This window comes from Tachyglossus aculeatus, chromosome X5, assembly GCF_015852505.1.
Source record: "Tachyglossus aculeatus isolate mTacAcu1 chromosome X5, mTacAcu1.pri, whole genome shotgun sequence".
NCBI lineage: Eukaryota > Metazoa > Chordata > Mammalia > Monotremata > Tachyglossidae > Tachyglossus > Tachyglossus aculeatus.
The window spans coordinates 6,506,199-6,528,008 of NC_052097.1; the positions used below are offsets into that span (position 1 = coordinate 6,506,199).

General features: G+C 42.7%; 1 protein-coding gene across 1 annotated transcript; it reads right to left on the reverse strand.

The window, feature by feature from the left end:
• Positions 1-780: 780 nt before the first annotated feature.
• LOC119947638 (estradiol 17-beta-dehydrogenase 11-like) lies at positions 781-20,601 on the reverse strand. Its single transcript, XM_038769224.1, has 7 exons — positions 20,265-20,601; positions 15,803-15,910; positions 13,016-13,147; positions 10,830-10,936; positions 7,040-7,177; positions 3,796-3,912; positions 781-1,568 (listed from the first exon to the last, which is right to left on the reverse strand). The coding sequence occupies exons 1-7, from the start codon at positions 20,472-20,474 to the stop codon at positions 1,487-1,489; spliced, it is 894 nt and encodes a 297-aa protein (XP_038625152.1). The 5' UTR covers positions 20,475-20,601; the 3' UTR covers positions 781-1,486.
• Positions 20,602-21,810: the final 1,209 nt, after the last annotated feature.

Here is a 21,810-nt window from a genome sequence, read left to right on the forward strand (position 1 = left end):
GTGTCGAATTATGAACTACCTTTAGACCCTATTCCCACATACAGCATTCTCTCTTTAGAATTCCTCAGTGGATTGTTTCCACTTAGCTTCTCTTTGGCTGCATTTCTCCCCCTCTAGGCTGTAAGCTTGTTGTGGACAGGGAACGTATCTACCAACTCTGTGATATTGTACTCTCCCAAGCACTTAGTACAGTGCTCTGCACAGAGTAAGTGCTTGATAAATTCCATTAATGATAATGATCAATCAATGGTATTTACTAAGCACATACTATGTGCAGAGCATTGTTTTATGCACTTGAGAGACTATAATACAAAAGAATTAGCAGACAGGTTCTCTGCCCACAACAAGCTTATATTCTAGAGGAGGATGATGATGATGATAATGATAATGAATCAACATGGCTGATTGATTGACTGATGGTTCGAATCTTTCTACAGCCTTACATTTTCAAAGCAGTGGGTGACCTGCGTATTGCATATTCCCTTGACATGTTTTTCTAATATCTGGGGCCTAATGGTTTTTGTATTGTACTCTCCCAAGCACTCAGTACAGTGCTCTGCACATGGTAAGTGCTCAATAAATACAATTGACTTTCTTAATGTCTTCCCACACATATGCCAAGAGCTCTTATTCATTTTAAAAATGTTTCTTGCAAAGGAAGTGTTCCAATGAATAACTAAATGTGCCAAGTTTCCTGAGCCTCTTAATTTTAATAACCTGAAGTCATGAATTTCTTAAAAATCTGATTTGCCAAGGGGAAATAAATGGAAACACCAGAAATTTAGATTAGACATTTATTCTTATCATCATTACTGTCAATCTCAGGCATATTTTGTATTAACAATTTTGACAAAATCCTGCTTCTGCATGCTTCCATCTCTGCCCCAAGCCCACATTTTGGCCCCTTCATTTCTAGTTTCTGTTTGCTGAAAAGTTTCTCAGTGAAGGATAATGTATCAGTAAGGACTGTTATGACTGGGTGTGTTGGTAGAATGGTTTTCAGAATTGCTCCAGAAGCAATTCTGTTTCAAAATGTCTCCAAGTGAGCTTGTGTCCATGATTTTGAATCATGTGGTCCGGAAAAGAAGTGGGAAGTGCAATTTCACCAGTCTGCTTAAATGCTGACTTACAGAAAGCAAAAAGACCATTAAACTAAAAAATATCTTCAAGAGTAAAGAATAGTGACAAATAAATTCTAGAGGGCTCTGGTCTCCAAAATAACTGGGTACTTATTTTTTCATGATGCCAGCCTTACTGCAATAGTGTGGATGCTTTACTATTGTTGGAATGAGAAATCGCTCACATGGGTAATAAATGGAACGTGCAGCCTAGAAAATCAACCACAAAGCTTGTTATTAGGGAAACAATAAGCTAGAGGAACCCAAGTCCGAACAGGTCATAACTCTGATTGCTTAAGTTGATTCTAATTCAAACCACTGACACTGGTACGGGTCGCTGGCCTCAAAATCTAATTGCTCATTTCTCTTTAATTTTTGTATCCAATAACTGCATCAAATTTAACACTGATTGTTTTGTGTAGAGTTTGCAAGAAGCGCTCAGGAAGGAGTCTAAAAGAGAAAGACACAATTGCAAGGCCAAGGAATTAGGAAGTGATGGAAATGCACTGCTATTCAACATTCACCCTACGAAGAACCCTGCCTGAGTTTATGATGGTCTGGGAGATCCCCGTTTGGGTTGATTCGGCCCCTCCTACAACCCAGCCCGGATGTGGCCATACATTGTCCTGCCTGTCTCGAGGCCTGGGTAAGACAGGGCCGGCTGGTGAGCCATAGCGAGGGAACTGCTAGCCCCCTAAACTTGCCTCAAACCCACACACAGGGGCCCACCGGGCTGCTGGACTGCACCACACATAAGCCCAGAAGCATTAGGGAAGCAGCGTGGCTCAATGGAAAGAGCACGGGCTTGGGAGTCAGAGGTCATGGGTTCAAATCCCAGCTCCGCCACTTGTCAAACTGTGTGACTTCGGGCAAGTCATTTAACTTCTCTGTGCCTCAGTTACCTCATCTGTAAAATAGGGATCAAGACTGTGAGCCCCACGTGGGACAATCTGATCTCCTTGTATCCTCCCCAGTGTTTAGAATAGTGCTTTGCACATAGTAAGCGCTTAATTCATTCATTCATTCAATCATATTTATTGAGCACTTACTGTGTGCAGAGCACTGTCCTAAGTGCTTGGGAAGTACAAGTTGGCAATATATGGAGACGGTCCCTACCCAACAATGGGCTCACAGTCTAGAAGGGAGAGACAAATGGCTTAATAAATGCCATTATTATTATTATTATTGTTATCCACTTTCAGCCTGGGAAATGAGGCCTGGGTCCACCTATGGGCCCATCTGGTTCTTCCTGCTTCACCTCAAGCTAGGATTGACCAGGAATGAATTTGGGACAAATTCACTTTGCAAGAGCCCAAAAGGCTACCTCATAAGACTACATCTGGGAGGGAAAAATCACCTGAGTCCAGAGGTAGAGATATAGCAAGACTCAGAGGATGCTGGGGCTTCAGAAAGCCCTATTTTAGAGCCACACATTCCCACTCTCGCTGCCCCAACCAGTTGAAGGAAGAGAGAGATTCCCTCCTTTTAACCTCCCTCCTCCCTTAGGCAGTCAATCAACCCCTCTCCTCCCAGAAACACAACGGCTGAAAAGAGGAAAGGGGAGGAGAGATAACTTAAGAGAAGGTAAGCGATGAAACCTATGCCCCTCTAAGCCCATCAGTGGACTGCAAGTGAAGGAGCAGGGGAAGGGTCACATCATGAGACTGGGTCATGATTACCAAAGTCTGTCTGCTGGAGGCTGGACGCTAGGGAGTTGGAAGTTTTTCCTGTAGTGGTCTCAATGAAGGAGCTGGATGGGAACCCCATTGCTGTTGACCCTAAAAGGGGCAGTCTGCCAACTTTGCACTTTAGTTGGTCTACACGCTGGGGCTGGCCCACAGGAATGCGTAGGAATGGAACTTTGGCGACCTGATTGGCACTAAATGGCAAACTCTATTGATCCCATGATTGGTGTTCCTCTGACTGCAAGTTTGAGTCTTGGACACTTAGAAGAAAGCCACTACCAGAGGAGTAGGAAATGCAGTTTACAAATTCAAACCGAAAGAGATGGCTATTGCGATAGTCCTAGGAAAGGTATGCTCTGGACATAGTGAACTCAGTTTTACACCACCTTCGGATCTGGCCCCCAGCAGAATATCTCTGTCCCCATCTGCCACGGGCCCAGTGCCCACTTTTGAGCGATGAGGAAGGAGCTCAGCAGAGAAGAAAGAACACCCTTATCTGCTAAGACGGTTGCCATCTCTGATTTCTGCTGGCCCCCCAGGGAGATGAGGCAGGGGCATAGCAGGTATATACAGCCATGAAGAGACTTGGTAAATTGGTTTAGATTGTTTTAGAATAGATTATATGACACTGCGAGCTTCCTAGACATCATGATCTAGGATTTTGCCAAGTCTGACCGTGTTCTTTATATATATTTAATTTCTTCATGCATTTCCATTTATTTTGGCAAGGTTTTCTGTCATATGGGATTTTTTTGGACTCTTAAAAACTTACTTTAGTTTCCAGAAGCTAATAGTTACATTGTTGTTGCTCTAATTTGTTCTATTTTTACTAAATTCCATGAAAATGCTGCTCATTTTCTGGGCCTTTAACATTCAATATTTAATTCTGACACTTTTCAAATGAATTTTTACCCGAAATCTAATTTGAAATCGGATTGAATTTAGCCTGGCAAAGTCCCAAACTCTAATGCTGATGTTTCAGTGTTACTTACTTTTCCACGATCACCAAACAATTGATAAAGGATGGGACAAAAATCATTTTCTGGTTGGTCAGGATTCCTTTCATCAGCTGCTCCACCACTTGCTCTGGTTCCAAAGTGGGTCCAATTCTGAAAACAAATTCGTTCTTGAAACTCTGATGTGAGTGTCACAGGGAGTAAACTTGATATGATAAAGGTTAATATGATTATTCAGTAACGGCATAAAATAAAAATTACAAGCATCATGAACAACCATCATTGATTATGTGATTTAAGAAACTGGTGGTAAATCAGCATTTGCTGTGGTGAACATTGGAAGGATAATAATAGTTTATTTGTCAATTGTCGATTCTGCAGAATTCCAATTCCAATCCCTCTTTCCCTCTTCTCCAACTCCCTTAAGCGTCACCCTGACTTGTTTCCTTCATTGATCTCCCCTCCCCGACCCACAGCTCTTATGTCCGTTTCTGTAATTTAATTTATTCGTATTAATGTCTGTCTCCCCCTCTAGACTGTAAGCTTGTTGTGGGGAGGGAATGTGTCGGTCATACTTCTAGACTGTGGGACCGCTGTTGGGTAGGGACCGTGAAGCATCAGTGAAGCATCCCAAAATAGGAGTTAAAAATATATTGAGTATAATGTTGCTGACACTCACATTTTCTGACCCAGATTTGGGGTGGTGGAAGGAAAACAGGGATGAATATATGGGTTGAGGGATAAAATGGGGTGTGGAAATGGAATTTGGGAGGGGAAAAGGATGTATGAATGGGGTGCGGAGATGAAACAGTAACAAATCATCATCACATTCAGTAGTTTCTCATTAATGTCTACTAGCCATCGGAGTCGGCTTTCTAACTTGGGCTTCCTCCTCCATGTCTGATAGCTAATTAGAAAAAAAAGCCTCTTGAGTTTGCCAATGAAAATGCATGGCATTATACCGAGTGGATCAGCGGGTTGATTTGTTATTTTTCCACTGTAATATCTCGGGAATGTTAATAGATATAGAAGCATCCAATGCCTGATGTGCTTTAATCAGGGAAATGAAAGTAACTGAAAGAAAACCTAGTTGTGGCAAACCCTTCACCCTCTCCCCTGGCTCACCTGCCTATCTGATTCTGGTTTGGTTATGGGCCAGGCCCGGAACCACCATTCTGCCTAGGACTTGCCCAGTGAGGATTTGGGGTAGGATGCTCTCAATTACCTTGCTCCCTCCTACCTCACCTCGCAACTCTCTACAACACAGCCCACACACTTTGCTCCTTTAATGCCAACCTTCTCACTATTCCTCAATCTTGTTCTATCTCGCCTATGTCTCGTCCATGTCCTGCCTATGGCCTGGAACACCCTCCCTCTTCATATCCAAAAGACAATGACTCTCCCCACCTTCAAAGCCTTATTCAAGGCCCAAGTCCTCCAAGAGGCCTTCCCTGACTAAGCCCTTTTTCCCTCTTCTCCAACTCCCTTAAGCGTCACCGACTTGGTCCCTTTATTGATCTCCCCTCCCCGACCCACAGCTCTTATGTCCGTTTCTGTAATTTAATTTATTCATATTAATGTCTGTCTCCCCCTCTAGACTGTAAGCTCGTTGTGGGGAGGGAATGTGTCGGTTATACTTCTAGACTGTGAGCCCGCTGTTGGGTAGGGACCATCTCTATATGTTGCCAACTTGTACTTCCCAAGTGCTTAGTATAGTGCTCTGCACACAGTAAGTGCTCAATAAATATGAATGAATGAATGAATATTGCTATACTGTACTCTCCCAAGCGCTTAGTACAGTGCTCTGCACACAGTAAGCACTCAATAAACTGACTGACTGACTGACTAATGCACTTCCCAGTGGAGTGCTCCTCCAGCCCTCTTGCTACTCCAGCCCTCTAGGTTCAGATCCAGGGATGGCTGGAACCAAACCAGATTCCTGGGACAGCAGAGAGTGGGATACTGGAGACTGCACTATTACAATATGGCCATAAGAGGGAACTCTTGGTTGTTTAATGATCAACTAAAAACTTTTAAATCCACTGTTTTAGTCCACTTTTGGACAAAAAATGTGAGCAGAGAAATTCTAAAATTCTATCTGTCCAAAATGGCAGCCTGCTGGTATTCATAAAATGCTAGAGCTTAATACACTATAAGAGAGGGGCGTGAATAATAATATGATTATTATGGACAGGGAACATATCTACAAACCTGGCTGTACTGTACTCTCCCAGGCACTTAGTAAAGTCTTTTGCCCATAGTAAGTGCTTAATAAACACCACTGTTGTTTGACTGATTGATTATTACAGCAGCAGTGTTTTACATGTGGGTAGTCTGAGGCATAATCAATCAACTAATTGATCATATTTATGTAGTGCTTACTGTGTGCAGAGATTTGTAATTAGCAAGTGGGATACTACAATGTAACACTATAACAGACACAACCTCTGCCCACGACGAGCTCACGGTCTTGAGGGGGAGACAGGCATTAGCATAAATCAATAAATTACGGATGTGTACATAAGTGCTGTGGGACTGAGGTTGGGCAGTGAATACAGGGAGCAAATCAGGGTGGAAGTGGGAAAAAGGAAATGAGGACTTAGTCAGGGAAGGCATTTGGGAGGGGATGGGGCTTGAATAAGGTTTTGAATGTGAGGAGAGTAATTGTCTGTCAGATATAAAGAGGGAGGGTGTTTCAGACCAGAGGCAGTACGTGGGCAAGAGGATGGCGTCAAAACAGACCAGACTGAAGTACAATGAGTAGGCTGGCATTAGAGGAGTGAAGTGTGTGGGCTGGGTTGCAGAAGGAATCCACAAGTTGCATGAATACACAAATGCTGGGGCCCACCCAAGAGGACTGATATTGAGGCATCCCCCTCGTTCAATACTCTGCTTGCTTTCCGGAAGAACCCACTGGGGTGGACTCACTATATTTTGCTTCTTTACTTGAGAAGAATTTTATCCAAGCTGGAAGAGGCAGTCTTGAAAACAGGCCCTAAATTCTCCATCACATAACGTTTTCACATTATGGAAGGGAGAGGTCCACAGAGTTGGTGAAAAATGGTATTTATTAAACCCACACAATGTGCAAATCACTGCACTGAGCATTGGGATAATCAATAAATCAATCAATTAAAGTATAAAAGTTAAAAGATAATCACTTCAGGGTCAGGCACAGTGCTAGGAATTTTGGGATTCAAGTACAAGGGAAAATGCCGGACAGACATTCACAGCAACCAAAGGTTGTTTCTTTCTGGAGGGCAGGGCATACACTCCTTACCTGGTGCTTGGGTTTTTGATGAAGCCTGTATTTATGAAGTTAGGACAGAGGCAAGATGTTTTGATCCCGTTTTTCCCTAGGGCAGCAATTTCTACTGTCAGTGCTCTGTGAAACCCAACAGCAGCAAACTTGCTTGAACTGAAAGAAAATCAGAGATCCAAACCGATTTAGGTGAGAGAGTGGTCCTCTCATCAATCGATCAATCAATTAATCAATGGTATTTATTAAGCACTTGGGAGAGTGCATTGTACTTAGCACTTAGGAGAGTATGATACAACAGAGTTGGCAGACATATTCCTTGCCCACAACGATATCATTTACTACGATATTATTTATCAAAGAAGGAAGACCTTAATTTGCAGGTTTCAATTTCTTATGATTTAAAAGGAGCTTTTACATTTCCTATAAAGTTTAGTCTCAACAATGGCAAATCTGCCTTTTAAAATGACATGTTATTCATCAAAGCATTGGACAAGCCTCTAAGAACCAAACATTTTGTAACTTACTTTCAGTTCTCAAGAAAAAATATACAAATATTTTTGACAGACCCACTCATTGCTATAATTGTAATTCTGGGCAAGAATGTCTTCTCTTGCCAAGCAAGTCAGCATGTAGGCAACAAACAGAATAGCTCTGCATGTCTTGGAAACAAAATTGAGTTTTTGAAACACCAAATTGCTTAAGAAGTCTTCACTAATCAAAGAGGATGGAAATACACTGAAGAGCAAACCAACCCTCTAAACACTGCTAAGAGAATTTTCTTTTTTTGGAGAGAATGCTTTAAATTTCGCAAGATGGGAAAGCTAACAATTAAGAGCCTTCTATACATTCTAATAATCACATTAATTTTCTGTTTTGGATAATGTCTATGAGTTTATTGTGAGTTCAGGTTTCAAATCAACTTTCTTAATTAAAAAACAATCCTGGGTCTATTATTTGAACACCCTGGTGCTTCCCACGCTGACAGCTTTCCAAGCTTATAAATTGTGGATGTGGCTGTAAATCAAGAGGGTCTCCAGCTGTTCCCCAGCTGTGAACCAATTGAAATACCAGAAGTTCTGGGAAAAGAGGAAGATGTTGTTGAGCAGAACTGGAAGAATTCCAGCACTTTCTTTCTTCAGACATCCAGCTTTTCAGAGGGAGTAACCCTCTCCCTAATCCACGCCTGGGAAGGCGACTGTTTAACTGTGACTCTTGGATGCATTAATTAAAGGGAAAGAGTACATTCATTGTGTGCAGGGAACATGTCTGTTATAGTGTACTCTCTCAGAGTGTGTGCTCTACACACAGTAAGCACTCAATAAATAGGATTGACTGACTGGCAAACAACAAATTTCAAAATGATTTCCTGCATCACCTCGACCAGGATGCAATGCTGCAGAACTGGCAACTTGTACTTCCCAAGCGCTTAGTACAGTGCTCTGCACACAGTAAGCACTCAATAAATATGATTGAATGAGTGAATGAATGAATGAATGAACATTTTGGGACTAAATTACAGTTAGAGATTGGTGATGCTAATGACTGCCTTATTTCCTCACATAGTTGGGAACAGCTGATGATGTGACACAGAAATGCCTCTATTGAGGTAAAATATTCGGGAAGCCAAGGTAAACTGGCTAAGAACTACTCTGTCAACAAAGAAGAAATTCCTTTAGTTTGTCAAAACTTAACTGTGTGCTTTCCTGTAATGCAATAGCAAAAAAGTTAATAATAACTCCAAAAAGACAACTCCCTGGATTTGGAAGGATGGGGAGATAGCTCTTTTCTACTCTAGTTTCTATTTAACAATTTCCTCAGTTTGTTTGGATGTTGAAGACTCAGAAACAGCTGCGCTATTGATGAATTGAAAGTACCAGTTAGTGGCTCAAGAGTAGTACTGGTGATTTGGCCCAATCAGAATGTCATCACTGCTTCTGACTGATTCTAAGTTATGGTGTTTCTCAGGTATGTGTTCAATTTCAGCCTACGTGGCTCAGTTCAAATTTCCATGGTGCTGGTCTGATGAAGTGATAAGTCCAGACTGTCATTTTGGACAAGTGAGTGTCAAGTCATTGAAAATCTAGCAACTTAGGGTCAAGCAAAAACAAGTACAACCCTGAGATGAAGTTTAAGCACAAACAAAAATCTACTACCAAAAATATCTCAAAGTAAAGGCCATGGGTAGGGTTTGGGACTAGACATGAGTGACTGAACTGCAAGATACTTGGAGAATCAGTCAATTATATCTATTGAGTGCTTGGGAGAGTACAATATAACAATAAACAGACACATTCCCTGTCCACAATGAGCTTACGGTCAAAGGCTTACAATTCACTTGTTGGCTCTGTGATCCAACCGTTTCCTGTAAATAATAATAATAATAATAATATTGATGGCATTTATTAAGCTCTTACTATGTGCAAAGCACTGTTCTAAGCGCTGGGGAGGTTACAAAGTGATCAGGTTGTCCCACAGGGGGCTCACAGTCTTAAGCCCCATTTTACAGATGAGGTAACTGAGGCACAGAGAAGTTAAGTGACTTGCCCAAAGTCACAGAATTGACAATTGGCAGAACCGGAATTTGAACCCATGACCTCTGACTCCAAAGCCCATGCTCTTTCCACTGAGCCACGCTGTTATGGTGCCACTCTGGACTTAAACTACACTGAAGGCCCAAGGAGTCATTCACTGCACCCTTCTTTTGGGTCTTGCTATTGTTCATCATTTGTCATGAAAGGGATATGGTCCATGAATCTCCCACAAATGCCAAGTAACAGGTGTTGGCAATTCCGCCCTCACCCTTCCTGCTGATTCCCCATTCTTATACCTTACGCACATTTTGCTCCTTACTTACTCACTGTGCCTTGAAGGAGTGATACCTCGGTCTCATCTACCTCACCACCCACTCCTTGTCTATATCATCCCTCTGTCCTGAAGCTCCCTCCCCCTTCATATCACCATTCTCCACATCTTCAAAACCCTACTAAAATCGTCTCTCCTCCAAATGGCCTTCCCTGACTAAACTTTAATTTTCTCAATCTATTCACCTTCTCCTCTGTATTGCCTATTTACTTGGGTATGTACCCCTTATGCATTTTGCTATTCACCCCACCCCTAGCCCCACAGATCTTACTTACCTATCCTTATACATGCCATTTCCCCTATGTGGAATTTATTTTAATGTCTGTCTCTCCGGCTAGACTGTAAGTTCCTTAGGAGCAGGGATCATGTCTACCAACTTCATTGTACTGTACTCTCCCAAGCACTCTACACATAGTAAGCACTCAATAAAGACAGTTAAATGATTGATTGAATGAAATGGCTCTACTGGGCTCAAAATAAGAGTCTTGAGCGACTTTGGGTTCATTAGCTTCTATGTCTTCCCCTGTTAAATCAGGCATCTGGCTCTAGGTATATCATGTCCACCATGATGCCCTTGTCACTGTTCTCTCGGCAGACACTAAGGATAGGGCTAAGAATGTCCATGGTACAAAACATGCTTTGGGGATCTGTGGTAGACCTTACTTGCTTTGCTTGGTTCAAGCTCCCCTGTAAAATGATCTCTCAGAACCTCAATCTAGTTCAAGCACATTTGGATTATTTCCCTTTGAAATACCATTTCCACTGTCTCCGCAGTGAAATACAGGGTGGGACTACTGTATGCATTGCCAACTGATTCCATGGCCATCACTTGGAGGGACTGGGTTTGGGCTCCTGTGGTAATGGCATAACTTTAAGATTAAGAAGGAAAATAGAAGGTAAAACGAAAGGTAAAATGAGTTAAGAGAAGGAAACATGAAGTACATACCAATAAGCCAGTAAGAAAGGCACTGTGGTGTGACCTGCTGCAGAAGCCACGGTGACGATATGGCCGTGATTTTTCTTCATCATTGCAGGGAGAAATGCTTTGGTAGTCTTGAAGTCATTATTTTATTAGAGAAAGAGAAAGAAGAGAGAGAGAGAGAGAGAGAGAGAGAGAGAGAGAGAGAGAGTGAGAGAGAGAGAGAGAGAGAGAGAGAGAGAGAGAGAGAGAGAGAGAGAAAGTCAGTAATTGTTTCCATTCAGAACACTGCTGGGGAGATGGAAAAACCGAGTCTGTTTTGTAGCATGACTACATGGGGATGAAAACCCTGGGTCAAATGTACATATGGAAAAACTCCATACAAGAGCTGTCAATGCCAACAATAATGGTAATAATAATACCTTGTATCTGTACAGTGCTTCTTTTTTCAAAAGCACTTTCACATCAGTTATCTCATTTTATCCTCACAAACAGCCCTATGAGGGAGGGAGAACCAGGTATTACTAACCCCATTTTACAGATGAAGAAACTGAAGTCTAGAGATGCTGTGACTGATCCAAGGCCACACAGCAAGGCAGTCTCCTAATTCCCAAACTCACGCTCTTTCCAGTTCACCAAGCAGCCCTTTTCTTTTCAAGTGACCCTTAAAGAATCACGCAGAGGTCTCAATACCTTATTAGGAATAATGAGGGTAATACATTGGTTAAAGTCATCATTCTGAGTTACCAGGAATAACTGAGTAATTGTTAGGCATTTAATATGAAAATGACTGAATTGCTCTAACAGTTTTATAGAGACCATTTTTTAGAATAAATCAAAAATAAAAATAAATTACAGACTACATCTTCACAGAGTCCTGTGCAGTATAGTCTACTGGATAGAGCACGAGCCTGGGAGTCAGAAGGACCTGGGTTCTAACCCCGGCTATGCCGCTTATCGGCTGTGTGACCCTGGGCAAGTCATTTATCTTCTCTGTGGCTGTTACCTCATCTATAAAATGGAGATTAAGACTCTGAGTCCCAAGTGGGACAGGGACTGGGTCCAACTCGATTTGTTTGTATCCACCCCAGCACTTAGTACAGTGCCTGGCACATAGAAAGCATTTAACAAATACTACAATTATAATTATTATTACCCAAGATTCTTCTTATATGCATCACCTCTCCTTCCAGGGCTGATACATCCAAAAGTCAAGGAAAATTATCCTGGGGGTGCTACCTGGAGTGTCTCCCTCACTCCTCAGGTTGCATGTGTGGCTTATGGGGGAAGCAGAACGGCTGAAAGACCACCAGTCACAATGAAGCCCGGCACGGGATTCAGAGGCAGAGTTCCAGGGATTTCTTCTGGTTCACTTGCCAGAATGTCTCACAGATTCAGAGAAGGCCTACGGAGACCTTTTTAAGTCCTCCATCTGCCTCAAGGTTGGACTCCCTCTAAATCACTCTGGTCCTCTCTCTGGAGCTCGTTGGTGAATGTTTTCCAATTTCTTTTTATCATCCATTAATCTGTTCATTAATCCTTACTGATTGGAGGTTCCTCCTTAGAGCTAACCTAAATCTCTGAGGCTGCAACTTTAGGCAACTTCCTTTTGTCTTCACTGCCATTGGAGAACAGCTGGTTTCCATCCTCCATCAAAAGGCATCTCATCTTTCTCTCTCCAACAAATAATTTCAGCTCCTTTAATCTTTCCATTCAGGGCTCATTTCCTAATTTTTTAATTATCTCAGGACACCTCTTAGGAATTCCCTTCTCTCCAAGTTCTCCTAAACTGGGGGGCCTCACCTAGCAGTGAGGGACCCAGTAGTGATTAGAATTACTTCATGGTTCCAATAGTCTATTTACTCTAGCACTTTGTTGTTTTCTGTTTACAGTCACATTCAGAATGATTCATGAGTAACTTTGGCCTATTGCAAGTTACCAAATGGTTGGAGTTCTGATATTTTCCAGCTGCAGAATGCATCTGACCTCATATCCTTATGGGAACAAATGTGTTGGCTGTTTTGTTTTTTTTTTTTGAAAAGATGGAGGACATTTCCTTCCAATGGGAATAGCATGAATGCACTGCTTATCCTGGACTACAACAAAACTGTAGTGTTGATATTGACATTTCCTAAAACCTTTTCTTCAGAGAGGCTATCAAGTTACCCTAAGCTGATTGAACAGAAAATGCTTATGTAAGACAAATCACTTACCCAGAAATGAGCCAGGACATTGACTTCAAAGGTCTTTTGGATCTGAGGGTCTTGAGTGGCGAACAAATCTGATGTGTAGACAACACCAGCATTATTCACCAAGATGCTGACATCCCCAACTTCTGCTTTCACCTTTAAAAAATCAGCAATTGCAGAAATTCCTTATTAAAGAAGTGAAATGATGGTGTTACAATACAGTGTCTACTTTCGAATGCAGTGAGTTTTTTTTTAAAGCTTTTGAAAGCACCAGTCTAGAGGCAATAATGATCAAACCAATACATTCAGGCCTCCCACATTTTCACTGTGTTTTAGATGAGATGCTGTTGGAAAATGTGGGAACGCTCTTTACCAAAGCACTTCCACCTGGATAGAATGGGATGTGATGCTGGAAGGACAGCTGATTGTGTGTCACATTGAAGCATATGTATGATGAGTTTTTATTACTGTGGGGTTCTTCAAGATCAAAGCCCCCAGGTTTCATAGAAGAAGCAAGTTTCCCTACCTAGTGTGAGACTAAGATATTGTGGGCTACCTTTTTCTTATTTTGGGCTTTTCCTATCAGGATGCACTCTGTCAAATGGATAGGATATTTTTTCTGAAATTTTCTCGGTACTGCTAGTTTCATCTTGATCTAAGGGATTGTGGGTCCATTTTTAAGAATCCAATTAAGTTGTAAACAAGCAGCATTCCATGTGTGGTACATGCTAACACCTTCACAAAGCAAATGTAGGGAAAATGCTTTCTTAGGTGACTGGAAGATATTCTAAATCTCCTAGTAAAGTGGGAAATGGCAAAGGAAGGGAAAGAGGCAAGAGAATGCTTGTCCATATCTATCAGGATGGATATGTAGATGCTATCAATCATCTCATCATTCCTCCAAGCAACCTGTAGTCACCAAGTAATGATTTTCTTTTTTATGGTATTTGTTAAGCACTTACTATGAACCAGGAACTCTTCTAAGCACTGTAGGAGACAAAAGCTAATCAAGTTGGACCCAATCCATGTCACACATGGGGCTCACAGTCTTAATCCCCATTTTATAGATGAGTAGCTGAGGCCCAGATTAATTAAGTGATTTGCCCGAGGTAACACAGCAAAGAAGTGGCGGAGCTGGGCCTAGAACCCAGGTCCTTCTGGCTCCCAGGCCCGAACTCCATCCATTAGGCCACGCAGCTTCTCAGTATAATTCTGATGCATCCAGTTCTCCGGTAAATTGTGGCAACTCTATTCTGGATGGCCTAAAAAAGCAGACCCCATTTCATCCTGCAGGGTTTTTAATTGTGACGCATTCAAGGAATCTTTGAGATGGAACTGAGTGTGATTCCTCTGAGTAAATGGACAAGACCAGTGGAAAGAAAAGGCAGGTGTTTTCTCAAAGGGACTGCTGGAGGGTGAAATCACCAGCACCACCATTCCATCTGCTGGTCTGCCCCCTCGGCCTACTGAAAGGGAAGCTGCTCTCCGATGGCCTCCCCAGTGCCCTCTCAGCAGCTATCCCCACCTTCCTGGCATCAGCAGAGCGAAAACCACAACTTCAAACAAAAGGTCTTCTCTTCTCAAAGAGAGGTGCAGGAACTGGCACCACTGACATCAGGGGAAAGGTTAACTCAGGCAGCAGGAGCTGGCGGTGGGCATACCCTCAGAAGAGGATGAAGAAAATTGAGGGAGGTCAGGGGCGGGCAGGAGAAATACACGCGGGAGGGCTAAAGAGAAAAAAAGGGAAAGTAGAAGAAAAGCTGACAAGGAGGAAGGAGCAAAATGAAGGACAGTTATGGGGCAACAGGATATGCCAGAAGAATAGGCTACCACAAAAAGGAGGGCGGGGCGTGAGAGTAATGAAAGGAAAGGGAGAGGGAGAAGATAAGGAAAAAGGTGAGGAAAGCAGCCAAAAAGCAAGAACATAGATTTGGAGAGCGAGAACAGACTGGCAAGAGTGGACATTTAGTGGACGTTGCGGGGGATGGACAGTCTGAAGGAAGGGCAATACTGCCTCTGTTGGTAGTGGATGAGCGGGTGGGTGGGTTATCTCTATGAGCGGGTGGGTGGGTTATCTCTTGAATCATTTTTAGTCCTCAACAGATTTGCATTTTGATACCTTCCTTAGTTTGAAACTCTGACCCTTGAAGGCCCAATCAGGGGCTTGACTTAATGAGAATTTCTGAACCTTTTTTCCCCACAGGAAAAAAACAAATGGGAAAGAACATTCATAGAGAAAAAAGCCCTTTTTCCTCATGGAGTTCGCACCTACCCAATCACCTTTTCAAGAATGAGGAAGCTGAGAAGCTGGATACGTTGCCGAGGAAAACAGCATTATTTAGCTCTAAGATCAAATGGCAAAACAGCAACTGAGAGCATTGCTTGGGAGGTTGAGTCATATCTGTGAACAGCAGGCCCGGCTAACAGCAGCCAAACCACTGCAGGACAAAGTACGTGTGTCCTCACGGTAGAAAGGACAACAGTTCAACCAGACTTGTTCAGCTACATTTTTACACAAGGAAAAATCTGGATATGTCTGCTGTGTGACCTTGGGCAAGTCGTTTACCTTCACTATTGCTCAGTTACCTCATTTGTAAAATGGGGGTAAAGACTGTGAGCCCTGTGTGGGACAGGGACTGCGTGCAACCTGATTAGCTTGTATCTACCCCAGCACTGAATACAGTACTTAGCATATAGTAAGTGGTTAACAAATACCATAAAAAAAAAAACAGCAACAGTGTCACACACAAAGACAACAAGCTGTAGAGAGGCACATGCATGAAGCTGTATATATACAGTCTCGATGGTCACCTTCTTTGCCGAACTATAAATGTCATCTCGGTTACTGCAGTCCACCACGTAGGAATGTACGACGGCTCCAAGTTGTTCACATTCTGTGGCTGTTTGCTCAATACCATGCTGTGATGGAGCAGAGAAAAAACAGGGAAATGAAAGTTCAAGCTACTATCTTTTCAAATTTTATTTTTAGATCTGATTTCCACTTATATGAAGTTGAAATTTGGCCAATGTGTGATTCAGGTTGATTTAACAGATAGGTGTAACTGGGTTTAACTCTATGTTTTCTAGGTTTTCTGGACTCTTTCCCTCAAGGAGCTTACAATCTCAGGGTAAAGTATTTGCTCTTCTCATCTTCTGTAACTTAATGGTCACTTCAAGCCTTCCTAGTTTTCCTGGTTCCTGTTAGCCTTGTTTGTAGATGAGTACTAGTAGTGGTAGTAGTCATAACATTTATAAAGTGTTTCAGTACAGTACTAAGTATTGGGAAAGAGTACACAACTGGGAATTAGACACAAACCCTGTCCCTTTAAGGGGCCTACAATCTGTGAATATAGGTTGAGTAGAGAGCAGGAGACTGTAAGCTCATTGTGGGGAGGGAATGTGTCCTCAAATTTCCAACTGTCACTAAGGTGAGTCTTTTTTCTTTATTCAGCTTATTCTCCCTCAACACCCTCCACCCTCCCCATCCCACTCACTCTACAGCTCTCTGAAACCTCCATCCCTCTGCTCCTCCTTCGTTGTGTCTGGAATCCATGTCCCTATCCCAACAATTTCCTCACCTCTTTCCCCAAGATGACATTCCACTGCACCCAGCCCACAACTTTGCTCCTCTAATGCCAACCTTCTCTCTGTGCCTCAATCTCATCTGTCTCACTCACTGACGACCCCTAGTCCACATTCTGCCTTTGGCCTGGTATGCCCTCCCTCCTCAAATCTGACAGACAATTACTCTCCCCACATTCAAAGCCTTACTGAAGACACCAGCTCCTCCAAGAGGCCTTCTCAAATTAAGCCCCTTCTTCCCTCTTCTCCCACTTCCTTCTGTGTTGCCTTGACTTGCTCCCTTTGTTCTTCCTGCCCACCCAGCCCTTAGCACTTATGTACATATCTGTATTTATTTATTTGTATTGTAGCAGTTATGTACATATCTGTAATTCATATATTTGTATTGATGTCTGTCTCTCCCGCTCTAGACTGTAAGCTCATTGTGGGCGGGGAATGTATCTGTTTATTGTTGTATTATACTCTCCCAAGGGATTTGTACAATGCTCTACACACAGTAAGCACTCAATAAATATGACTGAATGAATGAACTGGCTATGCACACTGTCAAGGCTATGTAGAAAGAGCACTGGGAATTGTGCCTGTGTGAAGACACTTAACTTCTTAATGCCTCAGTTTCTTCATCTGTAAAATGGGGATTAACTACTTGTCTGCCCTTTGCCTTAGACTGTGAACTCCATTTGGAACAGGGACTTTGCTTGATCTGACTGTATTTACCCCAGCACTTAGCATAGTGTTTGGCACATAGTAAGTGCTTAGGAAATATCACTCATTATTATTATTTATTAGTTACTGTTTTTAACCTTGCACTTTTGTCGACAACCTTACTCCTGTTTAGATTGAGAGCCTCCAGAAGTCATATTTATTTGCCACCTATGTAATCTTTCCTAACTTTCAATATAGAGCTCTGTACAAAAAAGCAGCATGGCTTAGTGGAAAGAGCACAGGCTTGGGAGTCAGAGGTCGTGGATTCTAATCCCGGCTCCGCCACTGATTAGCTCTGTGACTTTGGGCAAGTCACTTGACTTCTCTGTGTCTCAGTTACCTCGTCTGTAAAATGGGGATTAAGACTGTGAGCCCCACATGGGGCAACCTGATAACCCTGTATCTACCAGAGCTTAGAACAGTCCTTGGCACACAGTAAGTGCTTAATAAATGCCATCATTATTATTATTACAAAGTAAATGCTTAATCAATCAATGATAGTAATTGATTGCTTCAGTAAGCACTCAATAACTATCATTGATTGATTAAGCACTTACTTTCTGCAGAGCACTGTACTGTTTGGGAAAGTATAACACGATAAGGTTCTGTTGTATTGCACTGAATTGTAAGGTACGGTAAAATAGAGAAGTGGCATGGCCTAGTGGAAAGAGCACAAGCCTGAGAGTCAGAGGACCTGGGTTCTAATCCCAGCTCTAACACTTGTTCGCTGTGTGACCTAGAGCAAGTCACTTCACTTCTCTGTGCCTCAGTTACCTCATCTATAAAATGGGGATTAAATCCTCCTCCCTCCAACTGTGAGCCCTATGTGGGATAGGGACTGTGTCCAACCTGATTATCTTATATCTACCCCAGTGCTCAGAAGAGTGCTTGGAACATTGTAAGCATTTAAATACCATAAAAAAATAGAGTTGGTAGACTTGATCCCTGCCATAAGGAGCTTACAGTCTAGAAGGGGAGACATATATTAAAATAAATTACAGATAAGGGAATTGGCAGGGTATAGGGATATGAACACAAGTGTTGTGGGACAGGAATGGGGTATCATTATTATTATCATTATCATTACTATTAAAGGACAGGACTAAGGTCCACCTGACCGAGTCCTTTCCTACCCCATGGCTTTGGCGTTCCCACGGGATCAGGTTGTAAGGAATCTTACAGAAGCAGCAAAGCCGACTGGATACAGCACTGGCCTGGGAGTCAGAAGGTCATGGGTTCTAATCCTGTTCTGCCACTTGTCTGATGTGTGATCTTGGCCAAGTCACTTCACTTCTCTGGGCCTCATTTACCTCATCTGTAAAATGAGGACTAAGACTGTGAGTCCTGTGTGAGACAGGGTCTATGTCCAATCTTATTAGCTTGTATCTACCCTAGTGCTTAGAGCACTGCCTGGCACATTAACAAATACCATAATTATTTTTCATCTGTAGGGCAAGGAAGGGGCCTAGACAGTTGTGGCGGGGCAAGTTAAAGAAAAAGGAGAATAGGTTACTCTGTCAAGTGCTTAGTACAATGCTCTGCTCATAGTAAGTGCTCAGTAAATATCACTGATTGATTGACTACAAGCATGGTCCAGCAGGATGTTCCATAAAATTGCAGGACATGTGGTCAACCAATGCCCCCTGCATAGCATGCCTTCTGAACATCACTTTCCTGCTTTGGAGCCCTCGAATATGCCAAGCTTCTTTCTGGAATACCATTCACCCTCTTGCCCAGCTCCCTGATTCAACCATAAGCTCCTTGAGGGCAGAGGTCATATTAGTAAGTCCTCATAAATACTATTGACTGGTTCATTGCTAATCACATTTCTCCCTTTTGGTCAATATTTACCTGTTCTATTCAGCCTTCCCAAACTAACCTCATGTGGCCTTTGGTTACTACATCTAATTGGTAAAGAGTTTATCATTTCCTGTCACTACGTCTAATTGGTCCAGAGTTTATCGTTTATGTTCATAGGGACTCTTCTGAATCTGTCCTGTCACGCACTACAAGCTTTCATTTTTTTCTCTCAATGTCCCCTCTAGACTGAAACTCCTTGTGGGCAGGGAACCCGTCTACCAACTCCGTTATATTGTACTTCCAAGTGCTTACTGCAAACAGTAAACAATCAATAAATATGACTGAGAGATTTTTATTTTCCTAATGCCCCCCGGTAAATACAGTGCTCTAAACTAATGGCTGCACAGTATAAAAAAATCTAGAATTTATAAGGCATCACCACTTTTATCCTCCGCATTCCTAACACACACCTTTTTGAAGTTGCTGGAGGGGGTGGGTAAACACATTATCAAATGGTCATTAACATACAAAAAGTCTCCTAAACTCCTGCAGAGTTGTTGAACTGCCTCTTCCAGCCCTTCTGGACCTTCGGGATCATGAGGGGTGAAGGAAGGGGGCAGTTCACCTGTCCCTAGGCTTTACCCCAGCTCTCTAATCAATCAAATCAATCAATCAATTGTATTTATTTGGGACAGCGGTGGAATAGGGACAAGAAATAGATAAGGGGAATTGGGAAGAAACCCTCCTGAAGCCAGGACATACTATCTATAGGAAGGTAAGCCGGATTTTTTGTGTCCTGGACTCTAGTGCTAGACTATAATAATAATTATGCCTTTTGTTAAGCGCTTACTATGTGCCAGGCACTGAACTAAGCGATGGGGTGGATACAAGCAAATAGAGTTTAACATAGTCCCTGTCCCACGGGGTGGGGCTCACAGCCCCAATCCCTATTTTACAGATGAGGTAACTGAGGCTCAGAGTAGTGAAATGACTGGCCTAAGGCTACACAGCAGACGAGTTCTGCTTCGGACAGCTCCTTACATCAACCCCCGACCTGTAAAACATAAGCAACAGCGCTGTCCTCCTCCCTGCCTAGCCAAAATGCTAGGAAGGTGGGGTTAGTTATGCCCTGGTTCTGCTGTCCTCTGATGGCACTGGGCTACACACTATATAGTATCACCATTACCTTATTTATATCCCAGAGGACCAGTTGGCTCTTTAGTTTGGCAAATTCCAAGGCAGTGAGTCTTCCAATCCCATGTCCGGCTCCAGTGATCAATACGATCTCTCCTTTGACAGATTTTCTCTTCTTAGGGATGAAGAGCTTGATGAAAGACTCCAAGGTGGAGAACAAGAGTAAGGGCAGCAACAGAAGAAACTCCAGAAAAATGTTCATTGTTTCTGTTGCTGGTGAAGTGTGGGGTCTTATGCCGGGGTCAAGCTAAGCAAAGCAAAGCAAAGCAAACAAACAAAATTGGCTTTTGCTTCCCAGAAAGTCACACGACCATTACTGTCGGCTGGGAGACAGCTCTGTTCTCTCCCAGGGAGAGGCAAAAGAATCCAGGAAACCGTTTTGCACTTCCGCAGGGTAGGTTTTGGTTTAGGGCTTTTGCAATTGGCTCTCGGCATCGAGCAAAACAAACCCGCCCAGTTTCACTCCAGGGCAGAGAGAGAGAGAGAGGGCCAAGTCCAGCAGAGAGCAAAGCTGTTCTTGTTCTCCTTAGTTCTGTCCTGCAGGTATCTGTGGCCATCCTCCACAGCCTCTCTCTGCACTCAACATAGGCCCTCTTCTCCCTTGGGTTACCAGTTAGGATGAGTTTCTTCACCCCATGGCCTCTCTGCAACATTGCTGAGGTGGGGACTGAAAGATGCTGTTTCTTGTCCCTGGGGCCAGATCTGCAAAAGCCAAATGTCAGAGGCTGGAGCAGGCAGAAGGAGGAAATTTCACTAATTATGATTTAACCTTATAAGGTTTCTTTAGGGCAGAGGATTGTTTGTTCCCTTAAAGGTAAATTTCCTCTGGACTTAAGTGGGGAGTCTGAAATCTCCCCACTCAATCAACCTCGACAGTGTACTGGGTGCTTGGAAGAGTATAATGGTCACAATCTCTGCCCTCAAGGAGTTTAACCATCTCACTGGGGGACTGGCAGAATAATTAACTGATAGGAGGAAAAAGAGAATGGATGGATGGATGTCAATAAATCCTTGCATAAATAGAAAAGTGGATAGTCTAGTGGATAGAACACAGTCCAGGGAGTCAGAAGGAAGTGGGTTCTAATCCCAGCTATGCCACTTGTCTGTTGTGAGACCTTGGGCAAGTCACTTCACTTCTCTGTGCCTCAGTTCCCTGAAACGCAAAACAGGGATCAGGACTGTGAGCCCCATGTGGGATAGTGCTTAACAAATACCATAATTATTATTATTATAAATAGTGACATACATAAATTGCTCTGTATAAAATTGTTATAGGTAGCTGGAAGGTAAAAGTGCTGGGAAAATTCTAGGAACACTGAGTTCTAAACTTTGATGGACATTGTTATTAGTTGAGCTCACAATTCAAAGGCATTACTTTGAATGATTATTATTAATAACAACTATTATTATAATAATTGTGGTGTTTGTTAAGCACTTACTAAGTGCCAGGTGCTATAGTAAGCACTGGGGTAGATACAGGGTAACTGGGTTGGACACAGTCCCTGTCCCACACAGAGCTCACAGTCTTAATCCCCATT